Raw genomic sequence first — 14727 nt, 5'->3', positions numbered from 1 at the left:
TCTTTGATTCTACTGCTAAAGATTACGTTTCTTTGTGTTGTGCTGTTAAAAGCCTAGGGCTGGTTAACACACCTGAGCTGTTACTGTACCTGAAATTCAACATTCCCAACCAAGACAAACAGAACGCTAAACCAGACAAAACAAGGGAGAGTAAAAGTGAAGCTCCCTATCAAGGCCATGTGTTAATCTCCTTCACCAAAATCCTAAATGTATTCCAAAATATTTAAAGGGAGGGTCTTTACATCACACCATATGGGGTGGAGGGGCTATACAAAATGGCCAAGGTACAGTGTGTGAAATAAAAGAAAGGAAAGCCTAAGAGTAATGACACACAGTTGAAATTCAGGAGGCTTTGGAAGAGAGAAGACCTGGCCAGTTCAGTATCTTCCTGCCTGAGGCTTCCATCTGTAGAAGGAGAAATTTTTTTTTCCTACTTGTAATTTGATTTTCACTTCCTAGCACAAGGCCTGTCTCTTGCTCTGTATTTATGTTGCACCAAGGAAGCAGTGTATGACTTCTGTCAACACTGCTAGATGTTGCAGCAACAGCCATCATCATAAAATACCATTCAGTCTGAAAAATATCCTGGACATGACAATCAGCCCCTTGGGTGTATGAGTCAAAGTGGACATTTACATGCAGGAGCTAAAATGGACATTGATTTCAATTTATGTCCTTGGGGACATGGTCCTGAAATCCCTCCTGTATCTGTATTTTCACTAAACATAATTCCTGGAGCTACAAAATAAATTAATTTTTATTTCCCTATCTTCTTCCAAGGACTGCTTTGATATGAGGATATTCTCTCTTACACAAGATGATAAACATATTGTCACCTTTATCATATTTTTCAGAGGAGTGTGCCCTTCCGAAAACTTGTGAACAAATAACGTCTCCAGAAGATGTCTGATGTAGTGTAAACAGTGACAGAAACAGGCCAAGCTGGAAGGGAGAGGGAGAAAAAAAAAAAAAGAAATTAAGGTAAGTGAAAGATTTTTTTTATTACCTCACAGTTAATGTCATGAAAGGAATAAGAACTAATATTCCAAAACTGCAGTCACATTAAAATTGTGGGATTTAAGATATTGTCTTAATTGAAGCATCTGGAACCAAAGATTAATCGAATCATTTTCAGTGTTATACAAAGTTGTTTGCATTTTGCAGGGAAGCAGCTTATTTTTACTAGCCTTGAAATAAAAAGAGCTCCTCGAGCTCTGAATGTGATACATAGTCCTGACAAAACATTTAGACAGGACAGATGTGTATACAGCCAGGCGTCTGACGCACTCTTCCAAAAGACCTCTTCCACGTTTAAGGCCACCTTAATGCTCCTGTAGGATGTGTCTGACATTTAAAAACATTCTGAATATCTTCTGAATGGTTTCCTTGTCCTTTGCCAACTCAAGTAGCTGCATGGGGGTAGTTTGTGTTTCATTTCCTTGTGGATGCAAAATGAGATTTTGTTCTTAAATTAATCCATTCTGATGGCTTTTTTGTTGCCTGTTATAAAGAAATGAGGTAATTGTGGTAGAAACTATTATATTGATTCTCTTTTGAGGAAGATTATGAAACAATAACAGGCATTGCTGATTTGCTTCCGAGAATGAGTTGCAGCTCATAGTGATTGAGTTTCAGAAACAAATGTCAGGAGTGATTCCTGATGGCATTTTATCTTGGTTACATTTACCGTACTACCATAGCCCATCTTGCTGCAAACCAATTATAAGACATAAATGAAAAGTGGTTTTCAGCATGTGAAATCTCAAATAATTTTATTATGCATCATGTACGGTAGCTAAAGTCAAAGATTAAACAATTTCAAAGTAATTAAACCAGAGAGAGTTGAGCTAAGAAAATTTCAAACAATTAACGACTAATCCAAAGCCTGGAGCAAACTTCCAGCTTTGCTGGAAATTTCTAAATTAATTTTGCTTAGGATGGGGACCTCAGATGAACCCATTAAGGAGTGGCCACTGGCAGGATTCTGCACAACCCTTGCCCATGTAAAAGAAGGTAAAGGTATTGCAGGTTCTTCTGCAGGTGCTGCCAGAAATGCTCTCCTTTCAAGCATATGCACAAGAGAAGGAAGACAAGCATCTTGCAGCTCTGGATTTGCATTCAATTGCTTTGTATTCTCATTCCCAGCTCCACTAACTCCCCTAATGTCTCTCCAAGTGCCTGTTTCTCCATCTATAAATGGCATTATTACTCACTGTATTTCTCTGCTGTATACCAGTTCCCCTGATTCTGCAATCACAGTGTGGAAGTATGTGGGAAAGCTGTACAGTCCTTGAGCCTCCTAGGTCCCTGTGTGCTCTCCCATAAGTGGTCCAGCTTATCCAGGTGACAGGCTTTCCTTGATCACCTTTCATCCTTCTGCCAGGCACTAATCACCCAGAATGGGGACAATTCCACTGAAAGGAAATTAAGTGTGACATTTCCCAGTCTGACTGGTGAATTGTACCACCGTCCTGTGGAGATGATTCTTTTGAGGTTCTTGACCTGACTCATGACATGCAAACCTGTTGAATTTCCTCTTTCTTGTGCCTAGGTGAGAGCTGGTGTTGGGGTAGTTACTTTCTGTGCTGAATGCTGGTGCTGCTCATCTCAAGAGCAGGAATGTGCTGTAAGGAGATTGGTAGTGGGGCACCTGGAGTCTTGTCTTCTCTTCTCCATCAAGCATGGCTTTGGGTTACTACCCACTGTGTTTTTTATTTCACCTTATGTTCAGAATTTATGTTAAACTGGGGAAAACACTGCATCTCCATGGTGACCATGTGCAGTGACTGTTGCAGCTGGGATCCCATTTTTGGTCAGGCTTATGAGTGCTGCTAAATGTCAAACAGGTATTGGTAAGAACTGAATCTGACACTAGGCAAGCAGCCTCAGGCCCCCTGTAACATCCTCAGCCCTGGAAACGCAATCTCCATCCCTCTGGTTTCTCATGCTCCAGGAAAACAGTTCACACAAGTGTCACTTACTGAACCACCGGGTGGCGGAAGCTCTTCCTGCTTTCCACTTGATCATAAATACTTGAGAGGCGAATGTAGAAGAGCAGATATATGAGAAGAGGCCCAGTGTATTCTGTTAGAAAAAACTAGAAATGAAAAATAAAATAGCTGTGGCAGAGTAGAAAATTGCACAGGAAAGGTGTGAGAAAAAGAATGCCCCAATCCACAGCCCCTATTCATCCTTCAAATGACTTTTGGCTTCATTTTCAGGACTTAAATGACACATAGGGGTTTCTTCTGCAGTCTCTTTAGCAAAGGAGTAAAATCCATCTAGGAAATGAGAGATAGGTTTCTGTGCAGAACATTAACCCAGTCAGGACTGCTTCATGGAAGGTGGTCAAAATTACAGTTATCTCCTCTTTATACTTTTGGCTGTGCCATCAGATGCCTATTTGGAATCTAAATAACACTAAAAACCAAGGCCAAGAAACTGAAGGCAGCTTGCTTTCTGCCAGTGTTTTTTGCAATTAAGCGGTACATCAGTTAAAAGCCAACCAAGCATGACAGAAACAAACATGGCTTTGAATCCTGGTTGCCAGCAGAGTCATCTGGAAGGGAGGCTATCATTGCTTGAAATTTCATGGTGGGTGGAAGAGCAGGACCAGCCTGCTTGGTGCATGGTGCTTCGAGCTCTTTTTCAGTGACGGGGTGGTGCTCCTCCCTGTGCAGGCACCAGCAGAAATAGCCTGTGGTGGGCAGACTGGCCAAGTAAGCTACCCTACCGTGACAAAAACAAAGCAAGAAGAAATAACTTCATCTCACCGCTGTCACTCCTGCTAGGCACAGAGAGCTGAGAGGAGGGGCAGGGAGAGAAGGTAGAGTCATGGAGATGACATGAGCCACCCTCAGTTTTAAAGTCTGACTTTGGCTTGCTACAGTCTGTATCGCTTTTGCTTGGGGAACATTCTTAAACTACACACAGCTGGAAGAAATAAAATGACACTAGAGTGATGAGAGGTCTAGATTTGATCACCTGTCCCCACTGGACTGAATCCCAGAATAAAATGGAAGTGGTGTAGTCCTACACATTTACAAGGACTGGCGAATTGTAACTCAAGTGCCTATCATTGATCAGGGAGAAAGATTTATGACTGAAGGGTTATTTGGCTTTATGGTGGCTATTGGCACTGTTGTAGAATTGTAATGAATAAATACCTGTGGCTTAAGGAAGCAACACTGACTTTAGACCATCTTTCTCAAAACTAGTATTTGATCCCCCAGCAGGCTGTTCTGTTAATCACTCTTCAGAAGAGCTTTGAAAGAGAAAGGTTTTCCTGCAGAAATATCCTGCAATTAGGTTCCCTTTTCCTCTGTTACAGGCGGAAGCTTTTTGAAATTTTATCCATTCATAGGAGGACAGTCTCCAAAAGTAACAACAGACTTAAGTGTTCTCTACCAGGGGAACATGAAACTCCCTTTTTTTCCAAGTGACATCATGACTTCCGTGCTCCATTTAGACTCCGAAAGATCCCAAGAGCAGGTGTGTGTGTGTGTGTGTGTGAAAATACTTAATCTAGGAGTCCAAGAGCACTCATTGTTGTGGAATACCTCACAGCCAAGGGCTTTTTAGAATTTTGTCCTAGTAGTAGTTGTATGGTTCTGTTCCAAAATCTGAGCCCACTGGGTCTGGCAGTCTGCAAACACTGTAAGGGATGGCCTCTGCTATTTAAACCTAACACACTAAATCTATACTTTGGTGGTATAGGGGACAGAGGTGAAGATAATGTGGTCTTGGCAGGTCAGCAGAAGAGCCTGGAATGAGCTGCTTTCTCCAGTGTAGCTTTTTCTCTCTGCCATGAGCTGTACCCCAAAGCACATCCGTAACTGCCAGCTTTCAACATCTGTTTGGCATGAGCACATTACAAAGCTGCCAGGAAGAGTTTGGCCGGACTTAGCACCAAGTTGTGCTTACTTGTAACTGCACCAAGTGTTCCCCTTTACCCCCTGACTGATTTCAGATGCTGAAAGGAGAGTTTCAAGATTTAGTAAAAAATCCAGTCTCTCTTTAAAAGCCAAAGCTCCCAGACACAGGATAATCCTGTGACAGGGTTCATCAGTGCAATCCAGAGAAGCAGTTGAGAGCACTGACAATAGCTCTAGAGCTGGGGATTGTGGAGGTGAGCAGCATCAGCATGCTCAGGGTGCTTCACAGGTTGGGGACAGGGTTCACTCTTGTCTGTGTGTCAGTCACATCACCCATGTGGAGGCAGGTGCTGCAGGGTCAGCCATGAAATTTGCAGTCAAACTGGGCACTGTCTGGCAGGCAGGACTCTGTTTGCCTTTGTCATAACTGAGTCACACTGGCACATAGTTAGGATCAGTAACATTCTGTTTTAGAGGATGAGGTTCAATTTGCTGTAGTTTTTGTTGTTGTTTAGTTTAGTTTAGGTAAGTTTCAGGCTGTTTCCTTCTGCTGCATCTCCCATGCTGCGACTGCTGCACTAATTCTCTGGCCCACTGATTTGTCATAAATGAAAAATGAGTTCCAGAAAGGCAGGCAGAGAAACTGCTAAAAATTCCCATGAGTTCAAGCAGGTGAAAGGGAAAGTAGTCTTAAATTAACACAACATTACAATTATTGGTTCTACCCACTGGCAATCAAGGGCAAGCACCATTCTTTTACTATTGATTCTCAATGATTATATGCAATTGAGCCTACCTAGTATCTTCATACTCATCCTATAGCTGACTAATTGCTGGGCTTGGGGAGGTATTAGTTGTGTCAAGGATCAGTTCAACCCATCATTTTTATAGGTGCTCAAAATTACTAATTCCTGCTGACATATTCTGCAAAAACAGTAATCACATTTTAAACAAATAATAACACTGTTATTTCCTCTGAAAATAATAACATTGTAGCTTGTTGTTTCTGAACAAAAGAAATATAATTTTATTTTTAAAAAAACCAACTGATCATTTAAGACATGGAGCAGATTTATCTTTTAGAAATGAAAAAAAAAAAAGGCAAAACAAAACAAAAAAAACCCCAATATTTAAAAGAAAATGATTTTTTCTTTACCATCTTGTGGTCCTGCCTAGATTATTTTGATGTAGTGGGTGCAAACAAATATGGTGACACATAATACCAAAATTATCTTTTCCTGGAGGAGCAGTATGTCTCTATAACAATGAGCATATCTCAATAGGATTTAACTGTTGAGCTCATCATTCACTCTCAGAAGAGAGAAAAGAGGAGATTGCCTCTTTTTCCCACGTCTGTAAAGTCTACTTCATATCTTGCACAGTGTCCAGTTCTCTTACCTTCCTTCTCTCCTCTCCAGTGTCTGACATGATATACTCTGTAGACCTCTTTCTCAGCAGCATAGAGAAAGTGCTCTTAAATGAAAGTATTCTGGAATCAAAACTTTCCCCAGCGTGGTCTCCATACAGAGTGCTAAAATCAAGCTTCTTTAACCATCTCAGTTATCAGGCCCTCAGGAATCTGATTCAGTAACACCTAAACTGGAAGTACCTACTACATAAACATAAAAACTGGGATCTGAAACATGTCAAAAGAGAGCTAAGAAGGAGTTTCCATTATCCAAGAGATGGTGGAACAAATGGCAAAACAATACAGGAGAGCTAATCTGCAAATCAGCAAAGCATCTTATCTTGCAGGACACAAATTGCACCTGCTTCTTTTATCTCTATTCAGCTCACCATGCCAGGAACACCTTGCTGAACAGAGTAACAGCCAGATCAGGAATTCAAATCCCAGACCTTGTGAGTCAGAGGGATATTTAGGGAGGTATGAATGCAGCAGAAGTGAAAGGAGTTCTTTAAAGTTATTGGAGGGATTTTCTGGCTAGTAAGGGCAGCTGACATAGTGCCTGACACTGTCCCAACAGGTCTGCTAAAGGGAATGGAAAGGATTTTGATGTGAGTTAAAGTATTGTGTGTACTGGTCAGGAAAAGGCAGAACAGGACAAAAGGAAGTTGTAAACAGAGGCGGTGGAGTGGAGGGAGTCTGAAAAAAGTCCAACCAAATCTTTATAAATGAACGGCCCACATATTAGTATCTTCACATGAGGACATCAGCTAATTCCTCTCTGTAATGTTTATGACATGCCCTTTCTGTAATATCACACAACACACCCTATCTTGTTGCCTTTTGGCAGAGTCTCACATTATCTCATTTATGACAAGCTGCAGAGCTGAGGAAAGGCCATGCAGCCTCTTCCATAACTGATCCCTTCCTGCAGCTCTTTCCATGCCATGTAGGGCCAGTTTCCCAGTCACCAGTGCTGTTTGTGATGTTTTCTCTTCCATTGCCCACGGGATGTCTGCGCTGAAGCAGAGAGCGTGGGATGAGAGTAATACCTGCAGCCAGGACAATGACTTTGGGTCACTGTCTGTAGTCCTCAGCACAGCAAGAGATACAAAACAGCTCAAGCATGTCCTGGGTAACTCTGATGGAAAAGCAGCTGCAGCATATAAATTATCTAATGGACAAGGCTTAGTTTCTCTGGTAAATGTGAGACAAAGGCAGTAGTTGCAGTCCTGAGCCAAGGTCAGCCTGACACGGTACATACTGCACAAAGATGAGGATCTGCTGCTATCAGACAGACCATTGCCGAGTGTGAGTGTACAGAGCACAGCCAGGATTTCAGAGAAACCCAAGAGAAACAGGCAGTTAAATCCTCCCAAGTCCCCAGATCATGTTAGACTTAGTGTATAACTACCTTAGACTCCTTTTACAATCCCAACCCTAAGTACTCTTGAGCTAATGATCATTAAGAAACATTATTAATTTTTAGTCTAATTTCTACTTCATATACTTTGTTACCTCATTAGAGGCCATACAGTTACCTGGGGATGATAATGGCATAATTTTAGCACCATCTCTAAAATCTTCACCTTTGTAAAAGTTTTGTATTTTCATGTTTGCAAAAATCCGCAGCAGCAGCAATTTTGTATCAGGTTCTTTGTTTACAGTTCTTAAGGGCTGCTTGAATATTCAATTACTTCTTGTTCCAGTTCTCATGGAACTGGCTAATTCAGTCTACAAAACTTAAATTGTGCATGCAGACACACCTGAAATGTCCCTTGTCTGGGTAGATTTTGCAGTTACTCGGTGTCTATGAGTACTTCAGGCTGCTGCTCAATGTTTACTGCAAATACCAGAGGTAGAATGGATTTGCTGTAGGATTTTATAGGCAAATTGCAGCTGACTCAGGCCAATTTCAGGAGCTGGGAAATGAACAGCGAAGGGCACTGTTTGTCCAAGTCAGGGCTGTGCATGGTCTGTGGAAGAAGGCAGGCGAAACCCCAGCTTCCTCCTGTCTCTTCTAAGACTGAGCTGTCTGAAACCTTGGCACCAGACCACTTCATACCACGGTCAAAATTCTTCCCTTAGACCACAAGTCCTTTCGTGTTTCTTACTCAAAACAGAAAATTATTGCAAATTAACAAACATTATTCTTATGCACACACATATACGTATGTTGTAAATGTTTGTACCAATACATATTCAGTGAAGCACTCAAGTCCTCTTTGTAACCAAACACCAATGTGAGTTCAGATTTGCTGCCAGATCCTTACTGTCTTTGACAGCATTTTGAAATCTTCCTTTTAATGTGCATTGTTTTAAAATGTGTATTTATTTTCTGCTATGCAGATATGTAAACAAAATAGTGCTTTTTAACACCTGGTTATTATAAATAACAGCATCTGTGCTTTCCATCCAGAAGCCTCAAAGCACTTTGCAAAGTGGAAAATACTGTTACTTTCTTGCCAGTATTTTGGAAGCTGAAATACAGAGAAATTCAGTGGCTTGTCAAGGGCATCAGAAAAAGGTGGGCAAAGGGGCACCTGGTCCTCTCAAACACTGTTTCTGTCTCTGGTTCACACTGCTCAACACTGGTTCACCCCATGGTTCACTCTCCTCTGCGCTCTCCTTACACCCTGTATGGGGTTGGGCAAAATTCCCCATACAAAATAATTGTGCCAGGCTTATGCATTCTAGAGGGACTATAACTGCTCAAATTTGCATAGATTGACAAAATGTCAACCTCCTTTGTTACTCTGAATACAAATAGGAAAATGTCGACATTTGCCAGTACTGTACATCAAGCATCTCTTTGTTCGTTGAGCAGCAGGAAGGGTTTAAGCATAAAGTTGTGTATAACTAAAAGAAACAGTTTGTTCTATTTATGCTTACTGAATTCTGTCTACCTTCTTTTTGCACTCAAAGTGGTACAAACTCAAGGGCATTCCTATAAACCCTTAGGTGTAGGTCTTTCACTCTTTGCTGTGCTTAACAGTAACTAGAACCCTCAGAATTAAGTTTTCTAGTAGCTCCCCAATTCCCTTAGGCAACTGAAAAATTGACACTCTGGCATGGTTCATCGTGGCATTTGTTGTTGAGACCAAGAGAAATTATTGCAACACTGTTTGCAACGTTAGAAGCAGCATCTGAGGAACCCAAATCTGCCAGCTGGGCAGTTTCAGAGGTCTCCTCTTCCCTTATCTGTTAACTTCATGCTGCCACTGGGCAATAACAAAGAGCCAAAAGTATGTGTGGCCCAAGGAAAGGCACAAACAATATAAAACCATGGCAAGAAATCAGGCAAATGCAAGCTGTTCTCTCCTGATAACCCTGGAGGCTGAAAAATATTAGACTTAATTAAATGAAAAATAAGAGCAATCTTGTGTGTGCAGTTTGCCTTTGTGAAAGGTCACAATGTTTTTAAAAGTTCGCAGCTTTTGACTGGGATCAGCTCAAGACTTGGCCAACTGCACCAAGGTAGAGCAACGCTTACTGTGTGTTCAAGCAGAAACCTCTGCCAAGTACAAACTCTTAGCTGTAAAACAGAGGTGCTTTGCATTACAAATAATTGTAGTTGGAAAAGGTGCTGTCAAGGAATTAGTGACTTCTTTTTTCTCCTGGAGATCATGTTCTGTGAGCAAATTATCTATTGATCCAAGAGGTTTAGCAATGAAAAACCGTTTGAGGATTTTTCTGTCTTTGGCACTTTTTTGTAGCTGTTCTTAAGCCATCCGTAGATTCACACAGACTCACACGTTCTGTTTATTTGGCATTTCTGCAAAGCTTTTCAGGTATCCACAATTCCCTGAGAGTGTTACTCAATTTGTAGGGTCCTATTCCCACAACTAATTCTGTCTGAATTGGCCACAGAATAAGCAAACCCTGATATCTATCTGCTGAGAACCATTCAGTGACATTCTCTGATACATCAAACAGATCCTCAGCTCTCTCTCTCTCTTACCTGGACCTCAAATTCCTTCCTAAGCTATGATAATATGAGTTTTCTTACACTTGTCATCTTTACACTGGCTCACTAGTTTGTTGGGACTCCCCTCCTCACACTCCTTCAAACTCCTCAGATCCTCTCTTTTTCCTTTTCTTGTAATTGTCTGTACCTTTACATCCCATTGGGAGGTTATAGACCTTTACTGAAGTCTCTTCTTCTGTTCCCAAATTAGGGAAAATATCTTAAGTTGTTCTTCATGGGGAGTCCAAATCTGGCCTCAGTGCAGAGAAGGTGGAGAAAATGAGCCTGCAGCAGTTTGGCTGCTTTTTTTCCAAACCCATTGATACGCAAATCGCTTCCTATCGCAATCATCCCATAGACTTCATGGGATTGTTCCGCATTTATGGGACCAACGGATTGAGCTGTGCCAGACAGAGCAAACTGCTGCTCCCCTGTTCACCAACAGGACTGACAAACTTTGGTGCGCAGGCACTGTGCCAGCAAGAGGGGAGAACCACACTGACCAAAGCACTGCCTTCCCTTTGAGAGAACAGCAGCACCTCCTTACAGCCCTTCCCCACTGTGTACAGGTGCTGTGCATAACCGCACAGCTCCAAACACAGATCCCTCCCTGGCTTCTTGCTCATTTTCCACAATGTCGAACTTGCCAGCCAGGGGAGAACAGATCAATTAGTGAAAAATGTGGATTTTCAGACTTCAAATATGCTCTTGGGTTTAAACAAGTATTAGTCTCTACATTTCTAAATTGAGCAGAATCTTTTTTCATTGGGAAATTTGAAATGGAGCAGTTCTGCTGCCAGCCTTACTATTTTAAGGCCCTCAGGAGTCAAAGTACTTAAGCAATCCCTAATTTTAAATCACAGTTACAAAAAATATTTACTGAAGTACTGCGTTTCAGGGTTAATCTTCTGAAATTCACAAGCTCGGAGGTAAAGTATTTTTTTTACAGTTCTATGCTGTTTTCTCAGCTCTATTTGGATCCTTTTGGTAGCTGGCCCAGGTAGCAACAGGACAACAGAAGCTGATAAATCAGAAATTGCAATCATTGCTCAAATAAGGAAAGCTTTAGAAGCAGTGTGAATTTGAGCAGGAAGAATGGATTTTTTCCATTTTTTCTTCTTTTCACTACAGCAGCAGTGTATATTCTTAGTAGTAAAACACCAGCCATGTTTCAGAAAGTCACCATGCCACATTCCAATTATGTAAAAAGAGGTGTCTGTCAAACATGCTTAGGCCCAAAATTGCTGAGATTAAAAATAAAAGCCGTCGCTCCAGTGGTGGAAATTTCAAACATCTCTGGGGGTAAAATCTTTACAGGGCCATATAAAACAAATCTATAAACTCAGCTCCCATTAGTATCTCTGCAGCATCAGTCAGCAGACCTCAATCATACACTCCAGGCAGGGTAAAGAAATTGGTACGTCTTGTGCAGAAGTAAATTATGTGTTTCAGGTAATATTTGTTTTATATAAAAGAAGGGAGAGTAGAGCAAGAATTCTAACAAATTTCATGATACTAAGAAACAGGTTTTGTTTTCTCCCTGAATTATATTCTGGAAATCAGCCTTGAGGGCCTCCTTTCTTCTAAAAGAGCCAGCTGAGGTTGAATACCTACTTTTATCCTAGAAAAGGACTTCATTTTTCAAAAGAGACTGACAAATAATTGTTCCAATGGAGGAGAGTCACAAATCCCTCACCCAAATTTGTCCTCCTCCCTCCATCAGAGCAACCCAGCCTCTAGAATTTGTCGACAACAGCCAATCTCAGAGCTGTGGTGTAACCTGAGCCCAGGGGATGTCTGGCTTTTCATTGCACAAAACACCAAAAATATTTTAGTCACTGTGCAACAGTGTTTTAGGAAAGCTGAGGAAGAGGACGAAACATCCTTCCTACAAGGTGTCAGCCTCTGGCAGAGGGGCTAAGTAGACAACAGGAGACAACAAACCCTTGAGCTGCCAAGGTGGAGTGTGACAAGTATTGTAAATCTGAGACTGTGAATGCTCCAAAAGGGAAGCTGAAGTTTCTTGATTTTCCTAGACTTACTGATGCACAAACTCTTTATCTGGGAACACAGAGCGGCATCACCTTTTATTTTACATGTTTGGAAAGGGTGCTGCTCCCAGGTGGAGGTTGATACTGCTTTCCCCTTTTAAAAACCACAAGTCATTGTCTTGGTGTAAATCCCCAGCACTGGGGGTCTTGGTCCTCAAGTGTGATCTCCAGTGAGGTGACAGAGCCCCAGAAGACCCACCTCTGTGCTTAGTGTTCCCCTAGACAGATCCATACCCAATGCATCAACCTCTGCAGCCCCAACATGTCTCCATGTGCTTCTGTATCTATTTTTGGAGTCCAGACCTGAATGTCGCCCTTTGTTCCTTAGCTATCATTTTGCTGATGAGATAAGAATATTTTCATTCTGTGCCTTGTTTATTTAAATGTCAAACCTTTAAATCAGAAGCCTCCCTCACTGTGTGCGTAAATCTGGTAGAGCATTAAGGGGGAAGGGAGCACAGGAGCTCTAAGCACAGTAAAAATGGCAGTAAAACTACACATCCTGTGTACAAATGCATTTCTAATTGCTGTTGTTAGAATAGAATCTTCTGTGAACCTTTTCTCTATTGCTGTAGACTAGCTATAATATAAAAATCTCTTGACTGTTTAAATGACGTGGCTAGGAAGAAGATTTCTCCCACAGAGAATGGAGGCAGTTTAGAATATGGAGCAGAATGGGATAAGATGAATATTCAGAAACTCGTAGAGTCAACTTTTTGCATGCAGATTAAATCATAAAAAAAATGCCACTGCCTGCAGTACCTACTCCTGGTCATAACTGCAGTATTTATAATGGGATATTAAGCTTTAGTTATGTTACTGTCTCAGGCTACATAAACCACCAGGAAAAGAGAATAAATAAGGTTCTTGCAGATTAGTTAATTGTAGCAAACAGGAAGCTGCAGTAATCACAATTCTGCTTTACAAGGAAATTCCATGGTTGAGAGATGGTGGGATGGATTCGTGAGGGAAACGGGACTAGCATTAATTAGTCTGGCCCCAGTAGGCCATTAATCAGGATGGGGTAAAGCCTCAGCCTCAGTAAATGCACAGACCTCTACTCAAACAGGTAGGTCACACAGTGGGAAATGCTCTAGTTCCACTGAAGTAAGCTGCTGGTCCCCTGGGGATCTGAGTCCTGTCAGAACTGGGAAGGATGGACACAGGTCATGCTCTTCTTCACAGTGCCTAAAAGCTGCCAGACTTGTTGCTGCTCAGGGCTATCTGCTTCCCTGGAGAGGGAGAAATGCACATGATCTTGAGCAGTTGGGACAGATATGTGACCTTATAGAGCTGATGCAGAGGCTGACTTTTCCCAAGCCAAAGGCAGTTCTGGCAGCAACATTCACCTTGAGGGTACGTTTCAACAGATAAGGAACTGTAAATTAGCATATCCATTCCAAGTGTCTTGTAGTAATGTGTCATACCCCATAGTGACCTATTGGAGAGAGGAACAGGGACTATCACCTGCAAGCTGCTCAAAGACCTGACACAAACTCCGTCCCTGTAGGCACAGCCAAGGAAGGACAGTGGCTTGTAGTCTCCCCATGTGAGCAGGGAGTGCCTGAGGACTGCCTGAGGTAAGAATCTAATAATGTGGCCAACAGCCATGATGCCAGTTAGCAAAAACTCGTTTGCTTCATTAAAGGATTGCAAGCAACTGGTGGTTTGCCTTCCATTTCCATAAGAAGTTTTATCACGGCTTTTATGGCTTTCAGAAACTGTAGTTCTGTCTTACTCAGGTTTCTCAGGGCAGAAATTGGGAATCTCGTTATCCAATATACAGATGTGGGTTGTGTGTTACTCCTGCTAGTGCTCTACTGCAGCAAAAGGTTGGTCAGAGTGATCACGAGACTACTTTCATCTCCCCACATGTACCTTCTGCAGGACATTGGAAAGGTCCCTTTTTCTCCCATTCTTTTACTGTCCTTTCAAACCCTCATACTGTCTGCTGTCTTTGGGCTGTGGAAGAATTCAATCTTTTACTTCTCACTTTCCCAAAGGAGCCTGTAAGCTAGAGTTCCCTACACCCCATTTGGGTGGAATGTGCTGCCTCTCTCGCAGCACCCTGACCTTCCAATACCTGCTTATAGGAAAATAACTAAATTCAAACCTGGTCTACCTACAGCGTAAGACAGCTATTGTTGTTATGGCAAATGCTTTTGTTTTACAAGGAGATTCAAAAGTTTTGGCTCCTGAGCCTTGCTGGGCATCTTCTGCTTGGAATCCTTGGCCTCTCTCAGAATTGTTCTTTGCTTGGACAAAGCGTAAGTTATTTCCATCCAGTTATTTTCCTGCATTAGTAACAGGATTACTAGAAATCCATTTTTTCTTTATAATATCCTTCCACTTTCAAAGATGAGGAGTCTTTCAGTAAATTAATGTATTTGACTACAGTTCGGCACAGGCATATGAGCCCAAGATAAGCTA

General features: G+C 41.8%; 1 protein-coding gene and 1 long non-coding RNA gene across 6 annotated transcripts in view; one reads left to right on the top strand and one right to left on the bottom strand.

Annotated features, from left to right (window-relative positions):
- Positions 1 to 14727, bottom strand: part of TECRL (trans-2,3-enoyl-CoA reductase like) — a 69993-nt gene that overhangs the window by 10738 nt on the left and 44528 nt on the right. For all 5 annotated transcript variants that reach the window (XM_032109657.1, XM_032109659.1, XM_032109658.1 and 2 more), the window contains exons 5-6: positions 2982 to 3097; positions 837 to 942 (exon numbers count right to left, since the gene is read on the bottom strand). In XM_032109657.1, the coding sequence (XP_031965548.1) occupies positions 837 to 942; positions 2982 to 3097 (222 nt within the window). The remainder of the gene's footprint in view (positions 1 to 836; positions 943 to 2981; positions 3098 to 14727) is intronic.
- The window catches only part of LOC116444340, a 104887-nt gene that overhangs the window by 56875 nt on the left and 33285 nt on the right, over positions 1 to 14727 (top strand). The window contains exon 2 of the long non-coding RNA XR_004240280.1: positions 855 to 981. This is a non-coding gene — a long non-coding RNA (uncharacterized LOC116444340). The remainder of the gene's footprint in view (positions 1 to 854; positions 982 to 14727) is intronic.

The sequence above is a fragment of the Corvus moneduloides genome, chromosome 5 (assembly GCF_009650955.1).
Source record: "Corvus moneduloides isolate bCorMon1 chromosome 5, bCorMon1.pri, whole genome shotgun sequence".
NCBI classification, from domain to species: domain Eukaryota; kingdom Metazoa; phylum Chordata; class Aves; order Passeriformes; family Corvidae; genus Corvus; species Corvus moneduloides.
Note: the sequence above shows the minus strand (reverse complement) of the source record. Positions and strands in the feature narration are given on the sequence as shown.